The 23994-nt window shown below is 40.6% G+C and overlaps 1 protein-coding gene across 3 annotated transcripts in view; it reads left to right on the top strand.

The window, feature by feature from the left end:
- The window catches only part of PLA2R1 (phospholipase A2 receptor 1), a 138918-nt gene that overhangs the window by 72090 nt on the left and 42834 nt on the right, over nt 1-23994 (top strand). For all 3 annotated transcript variants that reach the window (XM_055397383.2, XM_088829692.1, XM_088829691.1), the window contains exons 12-14: nt 12887-13089; nt 17666-17811; nt 22464-22548. In XM_055397383.2, the coding sequence (XP_055253358.2) occupies nt 12887-13089; nt 17666-17811; nt 22464-22548 (434 nt within the window). The remainder of the gene's footprint in view (nt 1-12886; nt 13090-17665; nt 17812-22463; nt 22549-23994) is intronic.

Raw genomic sequence — 23994 nt, 5'->3', positions numbered from 1 at the left:
TGATGTCAGTTCTACACAAATTGACCTATAGACTCAAGGCCATTGCAATAAAAAACCACCAAGTTATTTTGTGGATACTGACAAACTGGTTCTAAAGTTTATATGGAGAGGCAAAAGACCCAGAATAGCCAACTCAGTATTGAAGGAGAACAAAGTCAAACAATTGACACTATCTGACTTCAAAAGTTATTATAAATCTACAATAATTAAGACAATGTATGTATATATGTTTAGTCGCTGAGTCATGTCCAACTTTTTGTGACCCCATGGACTGTTGCTCCTCTGTCCATGAGAGTCTCCAGGCAAGAATACTAGAGTGGGTAGCCATTGTCTTCTCTAGGGGAGCTTCCTGACCCAGAGATCAAACCCGGGTCTCCTGCACTGCAGGCATATTCTTTACCATCTGAGCCACCTGGGAAGCCCAATTAACACAATATGGTTTGGCAAAAAAAGAAATATAAATCAATAAAACAGGATAAAGAACTCAGAAATAACAAAAATACAAAGTCTTAATACCTACGGGATATGGAAAACATTAGTCACTGAGGCCTTAAATGTAGTAGACTTTACATAAAAAGGAAAAGCAATGAGTATACAAGTATACAGCCAGTTTAAAAAGTTAGCAAGATAAACAGAATAATCATAAAGAAAAGAAAGCACCTAATATATACCAGGTATTAATGCAATAAAGATAAAATTGATAAAATAAAGATAAAATTGTATTTTTGTTATCTTTCTGTAATGATGTTGTTTTTAAATGCCATCTACTCAGTGAGTGATATAAACACATTGTAAATTTCAGTTTTCTAATAAAATTAAAAATTTTATTAAAAATAAAAGAACTCAGAAATAGACTGACACAGAATAGTCAACTGATCTTTGAAAAAGAAGCAAAAACAATACAATGGGAAAAACTCTTTATGACAAATGGTGCTTAGGCAGTTGGATATCCACATGTCAAAAAAAGAAAACATCTAGACACAGAGCTTATACTCTTAACAAAAATTTACTCAAAATAGATCATAGATCTAAATGTAAAACATAAAACTTTTATACTCCCAGATGATAACAAAAAAGAAAACCTACATGACCTTAGGTATGGTATGACTTTTTAGATACAACACCAAAAGCAAAAATCTATGAAATAAATAATTGATGAGCTAGATTTCATTAAAACTAAAACTTCAATAAAACTTGTGCTGTGAGAAAGAAAGATAATGTCAAGAGAATGAGAAGACAAGCCATAGACTGAGAGAAAATATTTGTTAAAAAAAAAAATCACAGCTGATAAAGGATTATTTTACAAATATACAAAGTACTCTTAAAACTCAATAATAAACAAAAAATCCAATGTAAAATGGGACAAGAGATCTTAAAGAGGATACATAGATCAAATGTAAGCAAATGAAAATATGTTCAACACTGTATGTCAATAAGAAATTGCAAGTTAAAACAAAAATGAGATACTGCTACACACTTTTTGTTTGTTGTTGTTTAGTCGCTAAGTAGTGTTCAATTCTTTTGTAACCCCATGGACTGCAGCCCACCAGGCTCCTCTGTCCATGGGATTTCCCAGGGAAGAATACTGGAGTGGGTTGCCATTTCCTTCTCCAGGGGATCTTCCCCACGCAGGGACTGAACCCATGTCTCCTGCATTGGCAGGTGAGTTCTTTACCACTGAGCCATCAGGGAAGCCCCTTCACACTTATTAGAATGACCAAAATCCAAAACACTGACGATACCAAATGCTGGCAGGTATTTGGAGCCACGGGAGGGCTCATACATTGCTGGCAGGAATGCAAAACGGTATCAGTTCAGTTCAGTTCAGTCGCTCAGTCATGTCTGACTCTCCGCGACCCCATGAATCACAGCACGCCAGGCCTCCCTGTCCATCACCAACTCCCGGAGTACACTCAAACTCATGTCCACAGAGTCGGTGATGCCATCCAGCCATCTCATTCTCCGTCGTCCCCTTCTCCTCCCGCCCCCAACCTTTCCTAGCATCAGAGTCTTTTCCAGTGAGTCAACTCGCCGCATGAGGTGGCCAAAGTATTGCAGTTTCAGCTTTAGCATCAGTCCCTCCAATGAACACCCAGGATTGATCTCCTTTAGAATGGACTGGTTGGATCTCCTTGCAGTATAAGGGACTCTCAAGAGTCTTCTCCAACACCACAGTTCAAAAGCATCAATTCTTCAGCGATCAGCTTTCTTCACAGTCCAACTCTCACATCCATACATGACCACGGGAAAAACCATAGCCTTGACTAGACGGACCTTGGTTGGCAAAGTAATGTCTCTGCTTTTTAATATACTATCAAGGTTGGTCATAACTTTCCTTCCAAGGAGCAAGCGTCTTCTAATTTCATGGCTGCAATCAGCATCTGCAGTGATTTTGGAGCCCAAAAAAATAAAGTCTGACACTGTTTCCACTGTTTTTCCATCTATTTCCCATGAAGTGATGGGACCAGATGCCATGATCTTTGTTTTCTGAATGTTGAGCTTCAAGCCAACCTTTTCACTCTCCTCTTTCACTTTCATCAAGAGGCCCTTGAGTTCCTCTTCACTTTCTGCCATAAGGGTAGTGTCATTTGCATATCTGAGGTTATTGATATTTCTCCCAGCAATCTTGATTCCAGCTTGTGTTTCTTCAAGCCCAGCGTTCCTCATGATGTACTCTGCATAGAAGTTAAATAAGCAGGGTGACAATATACAACCTTGACATACACCTTTTCCTATTTGGAACCAGTCTGTTGTTCCATGTCCAGTTCTAACTGTCACTTCCTGACCTGCATACAGGTTTCTCAAGAGGCAGGTCAGGTGGTCTGGGATTCCCATCTCTTTCAGAATGTTCCACAGTTTATTGTGATCCACACAGTCAAAGGTTTTGGCATAGTCAATGAAGCAGAAATAGATGTTTTTCTGAAACTCTCTTGCTTTCTCCATGATCCAGAGGATGTTGGCAATTTGATCTCTGGTGCCTCTGCCTTTTCTAAAACCTGCTTGAACATCTGGGAGTTCACAGTTTACATACTGCTGAAGTCTGGCTTGGGAAATTTTGAGCATGACTTTACTAGCGTGTGAGATGAGTGCAATTGTGCGGTAGTTTGAGCATTCTTTGGCATTGCCTTTCTTTGGGATTGGAATGAAGACTGACCTCTTCCAGTCCTGTGGCCACTGCTGAGTTTTCCAAATCTGCTGGCATATTAAGTGCAGCACTTTCACAGCATCATCTTTCAAGACTTGAAATAGCTCCACTGGAATTCCATCATCTCCACTAGCTTTGTTTGTAGTGATGCTTTCTAAGGCCCACTTGACTTCACATTCCAAGATGTCTGGCTCTAGGTCAGTGATCACGTTATCGTGACTATCTTGGTTGTGAAGATCTTTTTTGTATAGTTCGTCTGTGTATTCTTGCCACCTCTTCTTAATATCTTCTGCTTCTGTTAGGTCCATACCATTTCTGTCCTTTATCGAGCCCATCTTTGCATGAAATGTTCCCTTGGAATCTCTAATTTTCTTGAAGAGGTCTCTTGTTTTTCCTATTCTGTTGTTTTCCTCTATTTCTTTGCATTGATCACTGAGGAAGGCTTTCTTATCTCTTCTTGCTATTCTTTGGAACTCTGCATTCAGATGCTTATATCTTTCCTTTTCTCCTTTGCTTTTCGCCTCTCTTCTTTTCACAGCTATTTGTAAGGCCTCCTCAGACAGCCATTTCGCTCTTTTGCATTTCTTTTCCATGGGGATGGTCTTGGTCCCTGTCTCCTGTACAATGTCACGAACCTCCGTCCATAGTTCATCAGGCACTCTATCAATGAGATCTAGTCCCTTAAATCTATTTCTCACTTCCACTGTATAATCATAAGGGATTTGATTTAGGTCCTATCTGAATGGTCTAGTGGTTTTCCCTACTTTCTTCAATTTAAGCCTGAATTTGGCAATAAGGAGTTCATGATCTGAGCCACAGTCAGCTCCTGGTCTTGTTTTCGCTAACTGTATACAGCTTCTCCATCTTTGGTTGCAAAGAATATAATCAATCTGATTTCGGTGTTGACCATCTGGTGATGTCCATGTGTAGAGTCTTCTCTTGTGTTGTTGGAAGAGGGTGTTTGCTATGACCAGTGCATTCTCTTGACAAAACTCTATGAGCCTTTGCCCTGCTTCATTCCGTGCTCCAAGGCCAAATTTGCCTGTTACTCCAGGTGTTTCTTGATTTCCTACTTTTGCGTTCCAGTCCCCTAGAATGAAAAGGACATCTTTTTTGGGTGTTAGTTCTAAAAGGTCTTGTAGGTCTTCATAGAACCGATTAACTTCGGCTTCTTCAGCATTACTGGTTGGGGCATAGGCCTGGATTACTGTAATATTGAATGGTTTGCCTTGGAAACGAACAGAAATCATTCTGTCATTTTTAAGATTGTATCCAAGTACTGCATTTCGGACTCTTTTGTTGACCATGATGGCTACTCCATTTCTTCTAAGGGATTCCTGACCACAGTAGTAGATATAATGGTCATCCGAGTTAAATTCACCCATTCCAGTCCATTTTAATTCACTGATTCCTAGAATGTCGACGTTCACTCTTGCCATCTCCTGTTTGACCACTTCCAATTTGCCTTGATTCATGGACCTAACATTCCAGGTTCCTATGCAATATTGCTCTTTACAGCACCGGACCTTGCTTCTATCACTGGTCACATCCACAACTGGGTATTGGTTTTGCTTTTGCTCCATCCCTTCATTCCTTCTACAGTTATTTCTCCACTGAGCTCCAGTAGCATACTGGGCACCTACCGACCTGGGGAATTCCTCATTCAGTATCCTATCATTTTGCCCTTTGTTACTGTTCATGGGGTTCTCAAGGCAAGCATACTGAAGTGGTTTGCCATTCCTTTCTCCAGTGGACCACATTCGGCTGTGGTCCATGTGATCAGATCGGCTAGTTTCCTGTGATTATGATTTCAGTGTGTCTGCCCTCTGATGCCCCCTAGCAATACCTACCGTCTTATTTGGGTTTCTCTTACCTTGGTCGTGGAAAAATCTTCACAGCCGCTCCAGCGAAGTGCAGCCGCTGTACCTTACCTTGGACAAGGGGTATCTCCTCAAGGCCTCCCTCCTGACCTTGAACGCGGAGTAGCTCCTCTCGGCCCAGCCACCGCCTGTTGGACCTGGGGTAGCTCCTCTCGGCCGCCGGCCCTGGCCTCAGGCGTTGGGTAGCTCCTCACGGCCACACCTCTTTGCGTGGTTCGTCGCGTCTGCGCCACCGGGGCCGGCGTCTCCCGCGTCGCGTCTGCGCCGCCGGGGCCGGCGTCTCTCCCGTCGCGTCTGACAGGTTGCCAGTTGCTTAAAAAGTAAACGTACTTTTACACTCCTTGATGTTTATCCAAATGAACTGAAAACTGATGTTAACACAAAAAACCTGCATACAGATTTTTTAAAATAGAAGCTTTATTCATACTTGCCAAAAGTTTCAAGCCATCAAGATGTCCTGTAGTAGATGAGTGAATAAATAAACTGTATTACATGCAGACAATGGAATATTATTCAGTGATAAAAAGAAAGGAGCTGTCAAGTCATGAAAAGTCATGGAGAAAACTTAAATGCATATCACTAAGTGAAAGAAGCCAGTCTGTAAAGCCTGCGTACTGTGTAATTACAACCATATGACATTCTGGAAAAGGCAAAACTATGGAGACAGTAAAAAGATTAGTGGTTTCCAGAGGCTTGGGGAAGGAGGAGTTTATAGGCAGAGCACAGAGGATTTGGGATGCGGGTGGTGGAGGTGGTCAGTGAAACCGTTCTATATCATACCACACTGGTGGACATATGTCATTATACATTTGTCCAAATCCAGAGAACATACAACAAGAGTGAACCCCAATGTAAACCTTGGGGTGATAACGATGTGTCAATGTAGATTTTAACAAATGTACCCTTCTGGTGTGTGAGGGCAATGGTAGGATATAAGGAGCATGGGGTATAAGGGAAGTCTTTACTTTCCACTAAAATTTTCTGTGACCTTAACATGCTCTAAAAATATAGTTTATATTTTTAAACTATACTTTAAAAATAGGCATGTAAGGTGAAGGTAAGACAAATTAGATTCTTGTGTATAACATCGCTTTAGGAAATTTGTATAGACACTGGTGACTGCATAGCTCTAAACGAGAAACATCGCAATTCATTCAATAAACAAACTTCTCATTCTACAAATTTATGAATGTTTTTAAAATACAGAGAATAGTAAAGTTCTATGTCACACTATTATTGGGAAAAAAAGGTATCATTTCTAATATACCTTGGAATTTTGTTAGGAATGTCTATATATACCTGTCAAAATAAATTAATACATTTTGAGCAGACAAAATTCTTAGTTTTTAATGTTATCTTCCTCAGGGCATATTTGGATGTCTAAAATTTGGAACTGAAGCAGAACTCCTTGTCATTCATAAGTTTCTGTTGTAATTTATTTGAGTGGCACTACTCTTTTTCTCTTTTCCCTGAAGCAAAAATAATATCGTGATGCTCAGTTTGACTGCTCAGGCTGACTGACATTGAGTAAATTGTCTCTGAATAAGATGAAAATGTAAATCTTTTTTTGAAGAAAATAGCAATGTAAAAGCCCTGTGTTTCGTTTTTTCTTTTAAATTGCTATTTGGAGAAACACCATCCTAAATCACATTTTTTTCTCCACCTGTCACTAAAGAATCCGTTAGCTTGGTCCTCATGTCAGAATCTTAATCCAGCCCAGACTGACTATATAAATTACCACTGAACAGGAAGCCTGCAGCTTTTTATAAACTCAACGAAGACTCTATCCTTATGTCATATCATCAAAATATTCGATCTGTGGTGGAATCATAGTTCTGCCATTTTATCAACCTTGTATTATGCCCACCAAATAGCATAATGAACCACCATCTATACCCATGACCCAGTGTCATCAATTATCAACCCACGGTCAATCTTGTTTCTTCCATATTCTCACCCACTCCTCCCATTTCCCATATTTTTTCATAGAAATCCCAGATATCATATCACTTCACCCATAAATATTTCAGTATTAGCTCTAAAAGATAAAGACTCCTTCTTTAGAAACATGAATATAATACAATTATCACAGCTAAAAGTAATTAACTATAATTTCATAGCATCATAAATCTTCAGTTAATGCTTGAATTTCTAAATGATTCATAACCATTATATAATGTATATTATGGCTTATTTGAATCAAGATCAAAAAAAGGTGTGCACATTGTAATTAGTGGATAGATCTCCTAAAGTCTGTTTTCCTCTCTAGGTTCCCTCTTCCTTGCCCCCTGTCATTTTTTAAAATTTTACTTGTTGATGCAAATGTTTTGTTTGTCCTGTAGTTTCCCACAGTCTGGGCTTTTTGATTGTATCCCCATAATGCACTGAAAATGTGTTACTCTATTCTTTTTATTTCTCATAAAATTAACATTTTTATTTTTAAAAAGTTAGAGTCAGAGACCTGATCCAAATCATAGATTCTTATTTTTTCAGAAAGACCATTTCATTTTCTCACTATTTGCAAGTTAGAAGCCATTAATGATTGATGCATTAATGAATCGATTGATTCATTAGGGGCTTCTTCATAGCTGGGATATTTCTATTAAATAATTTCTTGCTATCTTTACTAAAACAACAACAAAGCGACTATGGCATTCTGTATATTAAGAGAAGTAACCATTTGGGTAAAAACAGTTTTGATCTATACTAACTAGTACCACTGATTAAAGAGAAAGATGATAAATAGGGCCTTTCTCATTTAGGGAGAAGCTAATGCATTAGAAACCTAAATGTACCTTGTATTTATATTAAGGATTCAATATATATGGAGGTTGCTATAAATGATAAAAGGAAGCAGGTTAATCTATCCTTTAAGGTATTCAAAAAAGTCTTTCCAAATACTATTAGAGTTTCACAGGTGTTTTATAGAAAAAAATAAATGGAAATCACAATTTTGCATCCATCCATAACTCAGGCTCTGTGAAAAAAGTTGTTTCTATATCTAGATACCACTGCGAGAAAGGAGTTCTTCACTCACAGGATAACTCCAAAGTATTGCCCCCAATTGTCTCAAATCAATGGAAATCTTCTGTCAGTGACAAGGAGAATGGGATTGCAGTAGAGCAGGTCAGATTATTTTCTTGAAAGTGCCCTATACATGGCAAGGGGGACCCTATCCATCCAACAGATAGATACTTATCCATTTTAAGTCTCATCAGAATCCTGAAATGAACCAACACCTAAATGAGAGTGAACAGCCTAATTTCTGAGTACCCTTCTGGTATTTCCATATCTTTTTATACTGATGCTGGGAGGGATTGGGGGCGGGAGGAGAAGGGGACGACAGAGAGTGAGATGGCTGGATGGCATCATCGACTCGATGGACATGAGTTTGAGTGAACTCCGGGAGTTGGTGATGGACAGGGAGGCCTGGTGTGCTGTGATTCACGGGGTTGCAAAGAGTCGGACACGACTGAGTGACTGAACTGAACTGAAGTAACTGTCATACACACTAAAATGTGATAGTAGATCTCAAGGAAGTACTTTGGGTTCACAAAGGGGAGAAGTATGACCAGGGGAGAGAGAAGACTCCATGGAAATGGAGGAGCATAATTGGAGGGGAAGTTTCAATTATTCATTCAACAGTTATTTATTGAATGTCCACCTCCTCTGCACCTTGACATTATCTCATGGTTCAGTTCAGTTCAGTTCAGTCGCTCAGTCATGTCCGACTCTTTGTGACCCCATGAATCACAGCACGCCAGGCCTCCCTGTCCATCACCAACTCCCAGAGTTCACTCAAACGCATGTCCATCAAGTCAGTGATGCCATCCAGCCATCTCTTTCTCTGTCGTCCCCTTCTCCTCCCGCCCCCAATCCCTCCCAGCATCAGAGTCTTTTCCAGTGAGTCAACTCATCGCATGAGGTGGCCAAAGTATCTCATGGCAGACTCAGTTAAATCTGGTTTCAAATTCTAGATCAACCCTATTGAACTATTATGTGGCCCTAGACAAGATACTACACCTCTGAGCCTTGGTTTTTCCATTAGCCAACTGTAGACACTAATATCCACCTCAAAGAGGTTTTTCAAGTTAAATAGGGGAAAGACCATATAAAATGCCTAATGTGGTCTCAGGCAGATAAGCCGAACTCCATGAAAGCTCACCTTTCCTGACCCAAAAGCTTCACTTTTCTCCATGGAGAAGGAGAAGAGAGAGATGAAGGAAGGCAGAGCAGAAGACTTGAGATTAAGGATGTGTTAAAGTGTTGCTGCAGGCAAGGGGAAATAAGCAGACAGGCACAAGTGAAATGATTGTCTAAAGGCCCAGTTATGATTCCCTCCTGCCCCGAGGCCACACATAGATTCGGTTTGTTTGTTTTCAGGTATTTGGCCAGAGAGGCGAAAGATGGAACTTTTCCCAGGTTGGTTCAATTTGCTATAAGGCTAGATAACTTTGCCAAATTGAAGAGACTAGAATAGTGAATTGGAACTTCTCAATTGACTGAAAGTGTTCCCATTCATGTTTGATGGAGAGAGTAAAATCAGGTAGAGGGAGGCTAAGGCAAGTAAGGAGAATCAGCTCAAATGTGAGATTCACCACTAAGGGACGGAAGGAATGTTGCTCTTGCCCAGTGGGAGATGAGTTACCAAATTTGAGAACAATTAGTCTGGGAGAAGAAACACCTGTGCCCTTTCCCACACCCTACCCTTGTTATTTGGCTTTACAAGCATCCTCACAACATGAGATTATAAATTTGGTTTATCTCTTTCTTAGCCCAGTCTCCCCTTATTATACCCCTTCACTGCTTCTTTGAGGCTGAGACTCTAAAATTTAGGTCAAATGTTCCATTAAGTTAACCATTTTAGAATACCAATAAAACCCCGGCAGTACTTTTTATCTTCATAGCAGTGCGCAAACATCTCCTTCTTCACTAATGAAGAAAAGTTGAATATCTTGTGTCTAAAACCAAAGCTATTTAATCACTGTCTGCTGTGGAAAAGTAAGATAAAATGCAAGACCAACAAAAAAGTTTATTGCACTTTAAACTTGCTGATTTGAGCTTTTAAAAATTATCTGAACACTCAGGCAGAACTTGTGCCACAAAAATCCCAGCTTTTGTAATGAAAACAGTCAAAAATAGAAGCAACATCTTAGGAATGGTTTTAGCCCTTTATATTTCTCACAGGGCTTCTTAATACATTATTTTATTTTCTATTTATGAAAATCCATAAGAAGAAAAGGAATTATTGCCCGCGTGTTTTAGACACAGCCTTCTGTGTTTAATTAACCGGTTTGAGGTTTGAGTTACTAAATATTTGTGCTGAGACTAGAACCCCAGACTCTAGGCCCCAAGTCAAAGGCTGCTGAGAAGGAAGGATGGAGGAGTCAGGTGAGAGTGTGTATTTCTCCTGCTCTTTCAATTAGAGCAATTCTCTCCATAGACATATTAGGTTTTCGGCTTCTATGTGGATTTCCACAGTTCAATTTCAATTTCATTGCACAGAGCAGGCAGCAACTCCACTATTGTTCATGACTCAGCTAAACTGTGAGCTGCATTCCCAAATTACACTCAACAGGCCTCCATTGCTCCATTCACGGCAGGGGCAGTACGCTACACTCGGTCCCCTGCCCCCTCACCACCCTGAACTCTAACTAGTTCCTCTGGCCAGTGGAGTCAACTGATGGCCTTTATATGGACCAGCTCTCTCTCTTGACTTCAGTTTCTTCTGCTTGTCATACAATCATGTTTACTTGTCTATGACTGGCCATTTTCACCTTTGTGGGTTTCTTTGACCATCACCGTGTGTACATACGTAAGACCATGGGCTTCCTGCAGGTGCCTAACACAGGGTGGGCATCCAGGTATGACTGCAGACATAAACTTTAGCTTCCTTGCTCTTTCTCCTCTTTCACAAACACCTTTCCATTTCTCTAGGAGGCGCTCCTTGTACATCTTCCTCTGTCTTCTTCCTTCTCATTCCACTTTTCATTATCCCTCTGTTTAGTCTTTTTATTAGTGTGCATGTGTGTGCTAAGTCGCTCCGACTCTGAGACCCCATGGACTATAGACCATCAGGCTCCTCTGTCCATGGGATTTCCCAGGCAAGAATATTGGAGTGGGTTGCCATTCCATTCTCCAGGGGATCTTCCCAAGCCAGGAATCAAACCCTTTATATCCTGTGACTCCGGCACTGGAAGCAGATTCATTATTGCTGAGCCACTGGAGAAGCCCTTCTATCAGCATAAAACAACACAAATATGGCTGGCAAGGATAATGCCAATTACTCTGTATCTGCAGAAATTGAAGCCATTACTTCTGAAGGGAAATTCAGCAAGACAAATATCTAGTACCAAGTAACTATACTTTTAAAAGTTCCTTTTAGTTCAAGAATCATCACAAGTCTTCATATGCTTCATCTATAATCATTTACTTTTTTACAAGCACCCCTTGAAAACTCTTTTCTCCTTTTAACATCCTCCAAAATGCAGCTCAGATGTCTCTCCCTGCAAATACTTTACTGATGTCCTGAGGCAGACTCCATCGCCCTTTCTGAGGTCTCCCCACAGAAATTTTAACGCACACCGTTATTGTAGCACTTCACACAGTATGCCTGCTACAATTAATCCTTTATTTGTTTGTGTCTCACACTCAACTATAAGAGTTGGGTTTTGTTTAGTCCTTCTATCTCAATCAGCTAATAATATACGGCCTAGTCTGGCATTCTCAGGTGGCTCAGTCAGTAAAGAATCCACCTGTGATGCAGGAGACATGAGTTCAATCCGTGGATTGGGGAGATCCCCTGGAGGAGGGCATGGCAACCCACTCCAGTGTTCTTGCCTGAGAAATCCCATGGACAGAGGAGCCTGGCAGACTATAGTCTATGGGGTCACAAGAGTGACTTAGTGACTAAACCACCACTGGTATGTAGATATAGATCAACAATTTTGTTGTTGGTGGTGAATGTTGATTCAGTTCATTGAATGATTGCTCCGGATTCAAGAAGAAAAAAAAAGCCTCATTTTTACTCAATTTTTGTTCTATTTTTGGAAGAGATTTCTACTATTCACTGAAATTTGAAGTGTATTTTTCAGCTACCATATGAGTTTTATACATTTGATGACAAACTTGAGAATCTTAACCTAGAAATTGTTTTTATGGGAAAATAGGCTTCATTTTCCAGTATACACAGTTCAAACGTACACAAAAGAATAAAATGGGGCTTGCCCGTAACGAGATGGTTTTTCCCTGGTGTCTTCCCCCCACTGCTGCCCCCAGAATTTCACCCCATTGGAATATACTTCATTCTCTCATAGTGAGGTTCTCTGTTGTGTACCTCACACACTGCCTGACTCCATCATCAATGTATTTTTTCCTGTCGAATCAATTTCTCAGAGGATCAGCACCATGCATTTTTCATTGCTAATTTTTCATAGTAGTGTTTGAAAGCACAGTGTACAGGGTAGCTGCTCAATAAATTGTGAGTTAAGATTTCTTCTGCACAGTTAAAAAGCTCAATAATTCATAGTAGAGGCTTGTTGGCATTTGATCAGATATGAGGAATATTTTCGGTCCAAAACTGGAACAGCACCTGATTGCCCATCATTTGCCATCTGAGCTCAAAATGCCCAAATTTCAGGCTTCATAGTCTCTCTTCTCTCACTTTTCGATCTACTATTCTTTTCTCCGGAGATGAAGAGAAATGAGATGATCATGCCGCTAAAGCATCCTTTTTCATCTTGATTGTTCTCGTCTGGGTGCTTCATTACAAGATGTCAATTACCCAACACTCTAAAGAGCTGTCTTCCAAGCACAAAATGTTCTCGTGGTCTGGTGGTACAGTGTTGTTTTCTGCTTTTAGGCTACATTGGTGGCTGTGTTGTCATGCGAGGGAGGAGTCACCCTGGTCGCTGGGAAGTGAAGGACTGTAGACACTTTAAGGCGATGTCCCTGTGCAAGCAACCAGTGGAAAACTGGGAGAAAACCAAGCAAGAAGAGGGATGGCCCTTTCACCCCTGCTATTTGGATTGGGAGTCAGAGCCTGGCCTGGCCAGTTGCTTCAAGGTAATGTGGAAGTAACATGGGCATTCTCAATGGAACCAACATTATTTCAACTTTGTCCATGTATCCTGAATTCCTTTATTCCAGATTAGTGCCTGGCAGACAGCAGACAATTAATATTTGTTGGCTGTCTCCATCCCTTCAGTTATAGTCCAAAATAATTTTTAGGTCAAAATGTTGACAGATCCTGGTGACACTGAGGCCTCCTCATGAGGACTGATATTAAGGCTCCAGTCAATATTATTCTTATTGCCTGCAAATGGAGAAGGCAGACACTCACTGGGTATGGAAATGGTACAATTCTATATTGTCTGTAAGCCAATGAATAAGATCCTTATTATGGAATAATGCCAAGCTGCTGCCAGAATAGCTTTGGCAGTTTTTGATGACCAGAAGTTTATGTATATATGTTTTGTGTGAAGAAATATCTTTTTGCAAATCATCTTCAGATCCTAGATTTAAGTCAGTGTCTTATCTTCTCAGAAATATAGCTTTGAAATATGATGTTCTTGTTTGGTGGCTTTATCTTTGGTTCATCATATAAACAGAGATTTCTAAAATGCTGGGAGAAAGTTCTTCTCTGGCACATGGGCACATGAAGAGCAGAATGGAGACAGCCTCTGTCTCTAGAAATATTGCAGTCTCAGAAATGGCTTGTGAATGCACTCAATTTACATGTATACATGTCTAATCCTACATTAAATTCTTGGAATAATGGGCCCAGGAGTAACCTCACAGAGAAATAAGTTAAACCTTGGAAATGAGTAAACTGCAGCATGCAGTGAGATGGGGTGATTTACCCAAGATCACAATTATTTTTTTGACAGAGTTATAATAAATTCCTGGTCTTGGGACTGCCAGTCCAGTGCTTTTTCTACTACACATTACCCTGATACATCAACAAATATATGGTGTGTTTGATAGGCATAGCAGTAGGACTTATGAATTTAAAGTGATGCGAAAAAAGGTTCCCAGAGGAGGTGAGTTTTGACATATAATTTAAAAGACAGAAAGGCTATGCTATAGTCCATGGGACTGGGAAGGTCATTCATTCTGGTCTCAGCAAATTAGAACCTGGTGAAGCCTGGCTGCAGGGTGCCCACCTGGCATCAGAGACTCAAGCATAGCATCAGGCAGTTAAAAATGAGGAAGGTATAGAGGTCTGGGGTCTGAAGCTCTGTGTCGTTGGTTCCTCACATTTGACCTTCAGTTCAGTTCAGTCGCTCAGTCGTGTCCGACGCTCCGCGACCCCATGAATCACAGCATGCCAGGCCTCCCTGTCCATCACCAACTCCCGGAGTTCACTCAAACTCATGTCCATTGAGTCGGTGATGCCATCCAGCCATCTCATTCTCTGTCATCCCCGTCTCCTCCTGCCCCCAATCCCTCCCAGCATCAGACTCTTTTCCAGTGAGTCAACTCATCGCATGTGGTAGCCAAAGTATTGGAGTTTCAGCTTCAGCATCAGTCCTTCCAATGAGCACCCAGGACTGATCTCCTTTAGAATGGACTGGTTGGATCTCCTTGCAGTCCAGGGGACTCTCAAGAGTCTTCTCCAGCACCACAGTTCAAAAGCATCAATTCTTCGGCAATCAGCTTTCTTCACAGTCCAACTCTCACATCCATACATGATCACAGGAAAAACCATAGCCTTGACTAGACGGACCTTTGTTGGCAAAGTAATGTCTCTGCTTTTTAATATGCTATCTAGGTTGGTCATAACTTTCCTTCCAAGGAGTAAGCGTCTTTTAATTTCATGGCTGAAATCAGCATCTGCAGTGATTTTGGAGCCCAATAAAATAAAGTCTGACACGGTTTCCACTGTTTCCCCATCTATTTGCCATGAAGTGATGGGACCAGATGCCATGATCTTTGTTTTCTGATTGTTGAGCTTCAAGCCAACCTTTTCACTCTCCTCTTTCACTTTCATCAAGAGGCTTTTGAGTTCCTCTTCACTTTCTGCCATAAGGGTGGTGTCATCTGCATATCTGAGGTAACTGATATTTCTCCCGGCAATCTTGATTCCATAAAGTCAAAAGCATACTTCCCATTTGACTGAATTCATGCAACTGTGAGAACAGATGAGAAACAACAGTTTAGGTACAGCTAAGATCCAAAGATCCTAGAAATATAGGTGGCACTAATGGTAAAGAACCTGCTTGCCAATGCAGGAGACATGAGAGATGCAGGCTCGATCCCTGGGTCAGGAAGATCCCCTGAAGGAGAGTATGGCAACCCACTCCAGTATTCTTGCCTGGAGAATCCCATGGACAGTGGAACCTGGTGGACTATGGTCCATGGGGTCACAAAGAGTTGGACATGACTGAGCATAAAAAGAGCACCTAAGGCTCAAAGTCCCTAGAAATATACCTGTCTTAGGTTTCAGGTCTCATTTCTCATTTCTTCCCCTGAGTCAGCCAGATTCCTTCAGCCACAGAATACTGGGTCTAATCCTGGCTCTGCTAATATGTGGCTGTGTTGACCTGAAATTTGTAACCTGAAATTTGTTGACCTGAAATAGTAAATTTCTCTTACCTGACTCTCCTCATCTCTTGACAAACATTTTATTAAGGGACAAGCATATGCCAGTCATAGGATATTTAGGAGGGGGACAAAAAGAATTCTTATGGAGGAAAAGAGTCCTCATCATATCCTCCTCACGTCTTTGTTTTGAGAATAAAATGAGATAATAATTTTTAGACAAGTAGATACATTTTAGTTCAATAAATGTTATTTCTCCCTTCTTGGTCAATCCTTTAATGTAGAATAATGACAACAATTATATTACTGTAATAGACTGGTTCCAAATAGGAAAAGGAGTATGTCAAGGTTGTATATTGTCACCCTGCTTATTTAACTTATATGCAGAGTACATCATGAGGAACACTGGGCTGGAAGAAGCACAAGCTGGAATCAAGATTGCCGGGAGAAATATCAATCACCTCAGATATGCAGATGACACCACCCTTATGGCAGAAAGTGAAGAGGAACTAAAAAGCCTCTTGATGAAGGTGAAGGAGGAGAGTGAAAAGGTTGGCTTGAAGCTCAACATTCAGAAAACAAAGATCATGGCATCTGGTCCCATCACTTCATGGGAAATAGATGGGGAAACAGTGGAAACAGTGTCAGACTTTATTTTTTTGAGCTCCAAAATCACTGCGGATGCTGATTTCAGCCATGAAATTAAAAGACGCTTACTCCTTGGAAGGAAAGTTATGACCAACCTAGATAGCATGTTAAAAAGCAGAGACATTATTTTGCCAACCAAGGTCCATCTATTTAAGGACTGTGAAGAAAGCTGATTGCCGAAGAATTGATGCTTTTGAACTGTGGTGCTGGAGAAGACTCTCGAGAGTCCCTTGGACTGCAAGGAGATCCAACCAGTCCATTCTAAAGGAGATCAATCCTGGATGTTCATTGGAAGGACTGATGCTAAAGTTGAAACTGCAAAACTTTGGCCACCTCATGCGATGAGTTGACTCACTGGAAAAGAGTCTGATGCTGGGAGGGATTGGGGGCAGGAGGAGATGGGGATGATAGAGAATGAGATGGCTGTATGGCATCACCGACTTGATAGACATGAATTTGAGTGAACTCTGGGAGTTGGTGATGGACAGGGAGGCCTGGCGTGCTGTGATTCATGGGGTCACAAAGAGTCGGATACGACTGAGCGACTGAACTGAACTGAATCCTTTTGTCCAGAATTAAACAGCCTTATGCTGGGAGAAGTATCAGTAACCTCAGATATGCAGATGACACCACCCTTATGGCAGAAAGTGAAGAGGAACTCAAAAGCCTCTTGATGAAAGTGAAAGAGGAGAGTGAAAAGGTTGGCTTGAAGCTCAACATTCAGAAAACAAAGATCATGGCATCTGGTCCCATCACTTCATGGCAAATAGATGGAAAAACAGTGGACACAGTGTCAGACTTTATTTTGGGGGGCTCCAAAATCACTGCAGATGCTGATTGCAGCCATGAAATTAAAAGACACTTGCTCCTTGGAAGGAAAGTTATGACCAACCTTGATAGTATATTAAAAAGCAGAGACATTACTTTGCCAACCAAGGTCCGTCTAGTCAAGGCAATGGTTTTTCCCGTGGTCATGTATGGATGTGAGAGTTGGACTGTGAAGAAGGCTGATCGCCGAAGAATCAATGCTTTTGAACTGTGGTGTTGGAGAAGACTCTTGAGAGTCCCTTGGACTGCAAGGAGATCCAACCAGTCCATTCTAAGGGAGATCAATCCTGGATGTTCATTGGAGGGACTGATGCTAAAGCTGAAACTGCAATACTTTGGCCACCTCATGCGACGAGTTGACTCACTGGAAAAGACTCTGATGCTGGGAAAGGTTGGGGGCAGGAGGAGAAGGGGACGACGGAGAATGAGATGGCTGGATGGCATCACCGACTCTGTGTACATGAGTTTGAGTTACTCCGGGAGTTGGTGATGGACAGGGAGGCCTGGCGTGCTGTGATTCATGGGGTCACAGAGAGTCGGACACGACTGAGCGACTGAACTGAACTGAACTGAACTGATGTTATTTATGACTCTGTCAACCTTTTCCCCTTTTTCTATACAGGTATTTCATAGTGAAAAAGTCCTGATGAAAAGAACATGGAGAGAAGCTGAAGAATTCTGTGAAGAATTTGGAGCTCATCTTGCAAGCTTTGCCCATATTGAGGAAGAGAATTTTGTGAATGAGCTTTTACACTCAAAATTTAATCGGTAAGTACTTGTTAATTTTGAAAAATTGCAGTCAAATATTTTATCTCCCAGTGATGACTTCTTAGGATGAGTATTCCAAATATTTGGAGTGTTTGGGATATTCAAAACCTCAAGTATTTAAGTTTAAAACCAAGAAGCAACTAGTTGTGAGAGCAAAATACATACTTATAGTTTTATATTTATATTGCACTAAGTTCTCATTCCATAAAACAATGAACAAAGTGATGATTGTTTTGATACTTGAAATTTTTTCTGTGTGCCTCATAACAGAATTTTAGAGTTTTTCTGCCAAGTTCAGAAATTATCTAGCCCAGTGATTTTCCAAGTGTTATCTGAGGGTCTGGAGGGTCCTGAACCCCCAAAGCAGAAGTGTTGTCTGAGGGTCTGGAGAGTCCTGAACCCCCAGAGCAGGAGAGGTCAAGTGAGCAGTCAGTTTCTTGTTCGCTGACTTGAGTCACCAGAGTAGGTCCAACTGACTTCACTTCTAGGTGTTTTGTATACAGAAGGGATCCATGTGAGATTGTGTTTGAAAAAAAGAAAGTCTCACTAATTTTTTTAAAAAATTCCAATCTTACCTTCTAATTTTACATATGAGGAAACAGGCATTCACTTGTTTGCATCCATCTTGCAAGTTTACAGACTCTTCAATTCTGTGAAGTTAGAAAATCAATCAAATTTAAATTTGAAGCAACATAAAAGATCTTGTGCTAGCTCCAGTCCAGTATGGGAATTTCTTCTACCAAATGCCTATGGCCATCTACTGTCTATATAATTCTTTTCAGTTTTAAAGTGCTCCTTACTTGGGATATGATCCACTCCATTGTTGGAGGCTAGTTTCAAAATCAACTTTGTAGTAGGCCAGAGCAATACAGATCAAGTCTACTCAATTTTCAGATATTTGAAAACAGCCATCATGTTCTCTTTTAGCGAGCCTTCTCATTCCTTGGCCACATACTGTAGAATGTTCTTATCAGTTAACATGTATTTTGGGAATGTCTTCTGTGAAAGGGACACTATTATATGTGTGAAAGTGAAAGTAACAGTCACTCAGTCATGTCTGACTCTTTGTGATCCCATGGACTTTAGCCTGCCAGGCCCCACTGTCCATGGGATTCTGCAGGCAAGAATATTAGAGTGAGTTGCCATGCCTTCCTCCAGGGGAGTCTTCCCAACCCAAGGATCAAACCCAGGTCTCCTGCACTGCAGGTGAATTCTTTACCATCTGAGCCACCAGAGATGCATGGGTGGCTGGAAAATGCAACAGATGTGACACAAAATACTACCCCTGAGGATGTTGTGGTCTAAGGGGAGGAGGGGTGGCACACTTTCATACGTTTATTTTAATACAAACAAATATAATACTGAGTACTGTGTTCCAAGCTCTGGAAATCCAAAGTCTCAATGAAACACTTACCTGAATCTCTGAGAAAATCCAGAACTACTTTTTGAGGAAAATCCTGGCCTACACCATAAATTTCCTTTAGGACCATCCCCTAAGAAGGTTAATATGTAACACGATCAAATTATTCACCTCTAGCATCTATAAAAATGACCTTAAAAGTGGTAGTATCTCCCAATGTGTGTCTCATGGAGTACTCCAGGGGAAATAGGGGGATTTTGTGGTCAAATATGTTTGCAAAACAAGGTGCTACGTTGGAAATTTGCCATATACTTTAGTATTGTAAAGGCTTCTAGAAGGAAGCACTTTCTTTGAACACAAAACTTTTTTTTTTTTTTGACATCACTTATCTAAAATCCCGTAGAACTGATAGGCCCTGCAGGAAATGCTGGCATGAGACCATGGTTCCCAAACTTGGCCGATTCTCACACTCACTTGGGAAAGTTGATAACAAGGCACCCTCTAGTCTCATGCCAGGGCTGCTGAGTCAGATTCTCTGAGGCTGAGGAAAAGTTCAAGAAGCTTCCTGGTTTACTGGATTGCTAGTCAGGTATGGGGCCTCAGATCCAAGGGAGATGTGGTCATCTCCACTGTTACAAGTTGTAACTTGGCTTCATGACCTCAGTTCAGTCAGTTCAGTTCATTCACTCAGTCGTGTCTGACTTTTTGCAACCCCATGGACTGCAGCACGCCAGGCCTCCCTGTCCATCACCAACTCCTGGAGTTTACTCAAACTCATGTCCGTTGAGTCATTGATGCCATCCAAGCATCTCTTCCTCTGTCGTCCCCTTCTCCTCCCGCCTTCAATCTTTGCCAGCATCAGGGTCTTTTCCAATGAGTCAGTTCTTCGCATCAGGTCTCCAAAGTATTGGAGTTTCAGCTTCAGCATCAGTCCTTCCAATGAATATTCAGGACTGATCTCCTTTAGGATGGACTGGTTGGATCTCCTTGCAGTCCAAGGGATTCTCAAGAGTCTTCTCCAACACCACAGTTCAAAAGCATCAATTCTTCAGTGCTCAGCTTTCTTTATAGTCCAACCCTTACATCCATACATGACTACTCGAAAAACCATAGTTTTGACTAGATGGACCTTTGTTGGCAAAGTAATGTCTCTGCTTTTTAATATGCTGCCTAGGTTGGTCATAACTTTTCTTCCAAGGAGCAAGCATCTTTTAATTTCATGGCTGCAGTCACCATCTGCTGTGATTTTGGAGCCCAAGAAAATGAAGTCTGCCACTGTTTCTACTGTTTCCCCATCTTTTGCCATGAAGTGATGGGACCAGATGCCATGATCTTAGTTTCTGAATGTTGAGTATTAAGCCAACTTTTTCACTCTTCTCTTTCACTTTCATCAAGAGGCTCTTTAGTTCCTCTTCTCTGTCTGCCACAAGGGTGGTGTCATCTGCATATCTGAGGTTACTGATATTTGTCTTAGCAATCTTGGTTCCAGCTTGTGCTTCATCCAGCCCAGCATTTCGCCTGATGTACTCTGCATATAAGTTAAATAAGCAGGGTGACAATATACAGCCTTGACGTACCCCTTTCCCTATTTGGAATCAGTCTTTTGTTCCATGTCCATTTCTAACTGTTGCTTCCTGACCTGCATACAGATTTCTCAAGGGGCAAATCAGTTGGTCTGGTATTCCCATCTCTTTAAGAATTTTCCAGAATTTGTTGTGGTCCACACAATCAAAGGCTCAGCCCCTTGTAAAACATCCTTTCATATTTGTGTATTGTAAGGTCTGCCCTATGAAATAATATATGCAAACTGCCTCCAAGTTTGCTGTAACATCAAGTTTCATTATATCACTTCTGTTTATATAAATTCTCATGCTTGGAACGTCTCACAGAATTCAGTGTCAAGTCAAGTATCTATCAAATTACTGATATTCAGCATCTAATCACAAAAGCTATATAATGTATATTCTACTCTTTGTCCAGGACTGCCAGGGAGTTCAGCCAAATATCATGCTTAATTATACCAAATAAACCAATTCTCATCGTTAGCATAGTGCTTCTTCTTCTTCCTATGGCACTGTTTTTCTATTTTTATTTTTATTATATAGTAACTCGTTAAAATTATACAACTTTAGGAAATTGTTGGAGAGAAAATAAATACCAGTTCATATTCTAGCATGAGTATATGGCAGGAAAAATGTAGAACTCTGAATTCAGTGAGAAAAAGAATAAAAACTTCTCAACACAGGGAGAGTGATGTGGGTCTTAGCCTGGTCACTGAGATGAATCTGCCTAGCTTAAGCTTAAGGCAGCATTCTCACCTTCCCACAACCTTAAATGTAAGTTATAATCATGGCAGTGACCAATGGGTCTCAGTGATGCTGGAATTTTCTAAGTCACATTTTACTTTCATTTGTTCATTCTAGAAAAAGAGCTCAAACATCTGAGGAGATACTTCACAATAGGCTTGCTTCTGTGCACTAAGGAAAATAAAGCATCTGTCATGACTTCTCAATCCTTTACAACTTTAATTCTTCAAAATTATCCTCAGAAAATTATCTTAGTGAGATGGTTCATTGTACTATTAGCCTTTATTGCTTGATGTATTGGATACTCTGTGGTTTAACATATTGGTCCACCACCTAATAGGAGGGAAGATGGTTCTCTGTGGGGCTTCTCATGAAGTCTAACCAGTGGTGATGGCTGAAGTTAATCTACCATGCCTCAGACTGATTCACCGTGGAATTATTTACATTGGGATATGGCTGGAGGAACCAAACCTGCTGTAAACCTTTTATTAAATGGTGGTGGTGGTGATTAACCCTCAGAGAGTACATGAACATTTGACAAAAGAACAACAAACATAGAAAAGTAATATAAATATGCAGTAAAGTAGTAAATAAATAGAGAAAAGTAGGGAAAAGATGTTCCCAAATTTCTTACCAACTCACTTTCATGTATTCTTGTCCTAACTGAAAGGTGTTGCCATTCCTAACGACCATGAGAAAGCCATGTTCTCAGTATGGACAGACTTTTCTCTCAGCTGCCCATCCCCAATGAGCACACCATACCAACCAAGAGAGGTAGGAAGTGAGATTAGTCCTTGCTCAGATCATTTTATAGCTCTGGTTTTGCTTACAAGAAATGGTCAATAAATGCTTGCTCACTTGATCAATTATGCTAGTCATGTCAGCTGTTTCCTGCATAACTAAATACTTCAAAGACTATTTGAACATGTTACATAATATTGTGAATTCAATGCGAAGGGCCAAGTTTTAGTTTCTTCTCTTCACAGGACAGAAGAAAGGCAGTTCTGGATTGGATTTAATAAAAGAAACCCCCTGAATGCTGGTTCTTGGGAATGGTCTGATGGAACTCCTGTAAGTCTTTCCAAGCTGGAGAAAAGGAGATGAATTTAAAGCAGGTGGCCCTGGAACCACTTGGTAAACCAACCAAGAGAACCTAGAAAGAACAGCCATGTTCCCGATGACTCAGACCTAAATCAAAAACTGCCCCAGACCTTGGTATCAAATTTAGTTTCAGCAAGGTCTTGAGAAACCTTTGCTAGCCAGATAGTTCCAAAGCTATCTATAAAATCTCATCCTAAAAGGAAATAAAAATCTCTGAAAAAGCCTTGAAAACCATCTCCCATGTGAAAAATCTCCAACAGAGAAGCAACTATTCTTTAAAATAATACCATGCTTCCTTTGCCCCACCCTCCCTTTCCTGCATAGCACCTGATCTTGTAAGGGTGAGACCCTTGTCTATGTCACAGTGAAAAGAAATATCTTCAGTTTCTCTCACTTTAAAAGAACAGAAATGCCAGGTTTAAGAAGCTGCACCTCCTTCTCAGTCAAAGAAAATTATTTGGGAGGAAAAAAAATAATTGTTTCTCATTCAGCCTCACATGTGTAAAAATCTCATGAAAGAAAGAAGGAACTCATAATTACTTTTTTTTTCAGGCACAGTGAGGATTTTCTGAGATCTTCCTCATGATAGAGAAAAAAGAGCAAAACAGAAGCAGTAACCCAGATTAAAATGAGATCCATCTGAAGGCACAAGAAAAATCAAATTATTTAGTTTCACCAGTGAACTGGGGTTAGCAACAGCCTTCAGTGAGCATTTAATATAGCTCCTATTCATTGAGCCCCAGTTAAGCTCTGAGCACTGAGCTGAGTACAACCCTGCATGATTTCTTTTCATCATTACAGTGATTCAACATAGTGGGTATTAAAATGATTAAATGGTTTGCCTAAAATAATACATAAGAGAGACAGCATTTGTATACAGGTTATCTGCCTCCAAAGCCACAATGTCATGAAGTCTCCTCATTGGCAAAATAGCAGCAGCCAAACTTTGACATAGTAAAGATCAAAAGAGAAAAGGGATCTTTAGACCTGATTCAGAGATGGTGTTCAAATCTGTAGCAAGGAAATGGTTTGCAGAAAAACTATATGCTTAAGTGGGAATAAAAATATTGAGTGTGCTAGTTGAAAAAACAAAACAAAACAATGCCATGCCAGTAATGCTTCTTTGAAAAAGGCATCAGGATCAGAGGTCATGAAGAGATCTTGGAGATGACCTAGACTCACCCATATATTCTTATGATGAAGAAGCCAAGGCCCAGAGAGTGGAAGGGGCATAAAGCAGGATTGACCTGCCCCATTAATGGCAGCCACCACATAGCACAGTTGGGTGGTTAATGTCAATATGGTGCTTGGAAAATAAAATGTGGTGCATAGAGGTCAACAATGTCTTTTAGTAAAACAAACAAACTTATTAGTAATAGGAGAGGCATAGACAATTTGGTTCAGAATCAATGAGAT

This window comes from Moschus berezovskii, chromosome 2, assembly GCF_049115385.1.
Source record: "Moschus berezovskii isolate FMDL1 chromosome 2, NW_MosBer_1.0, whole genome shotgun sequence".
NCBI lineage: Eukaryota > Metazoa > Chordata > Mammalia > Artiodactyla > Moschidae > Moschus > Moschus berezovskii.
Note: the sequence above shows the minus strand (reverse complement) of the source record. Positions and strands in the feature narration are given on the sequence as shown.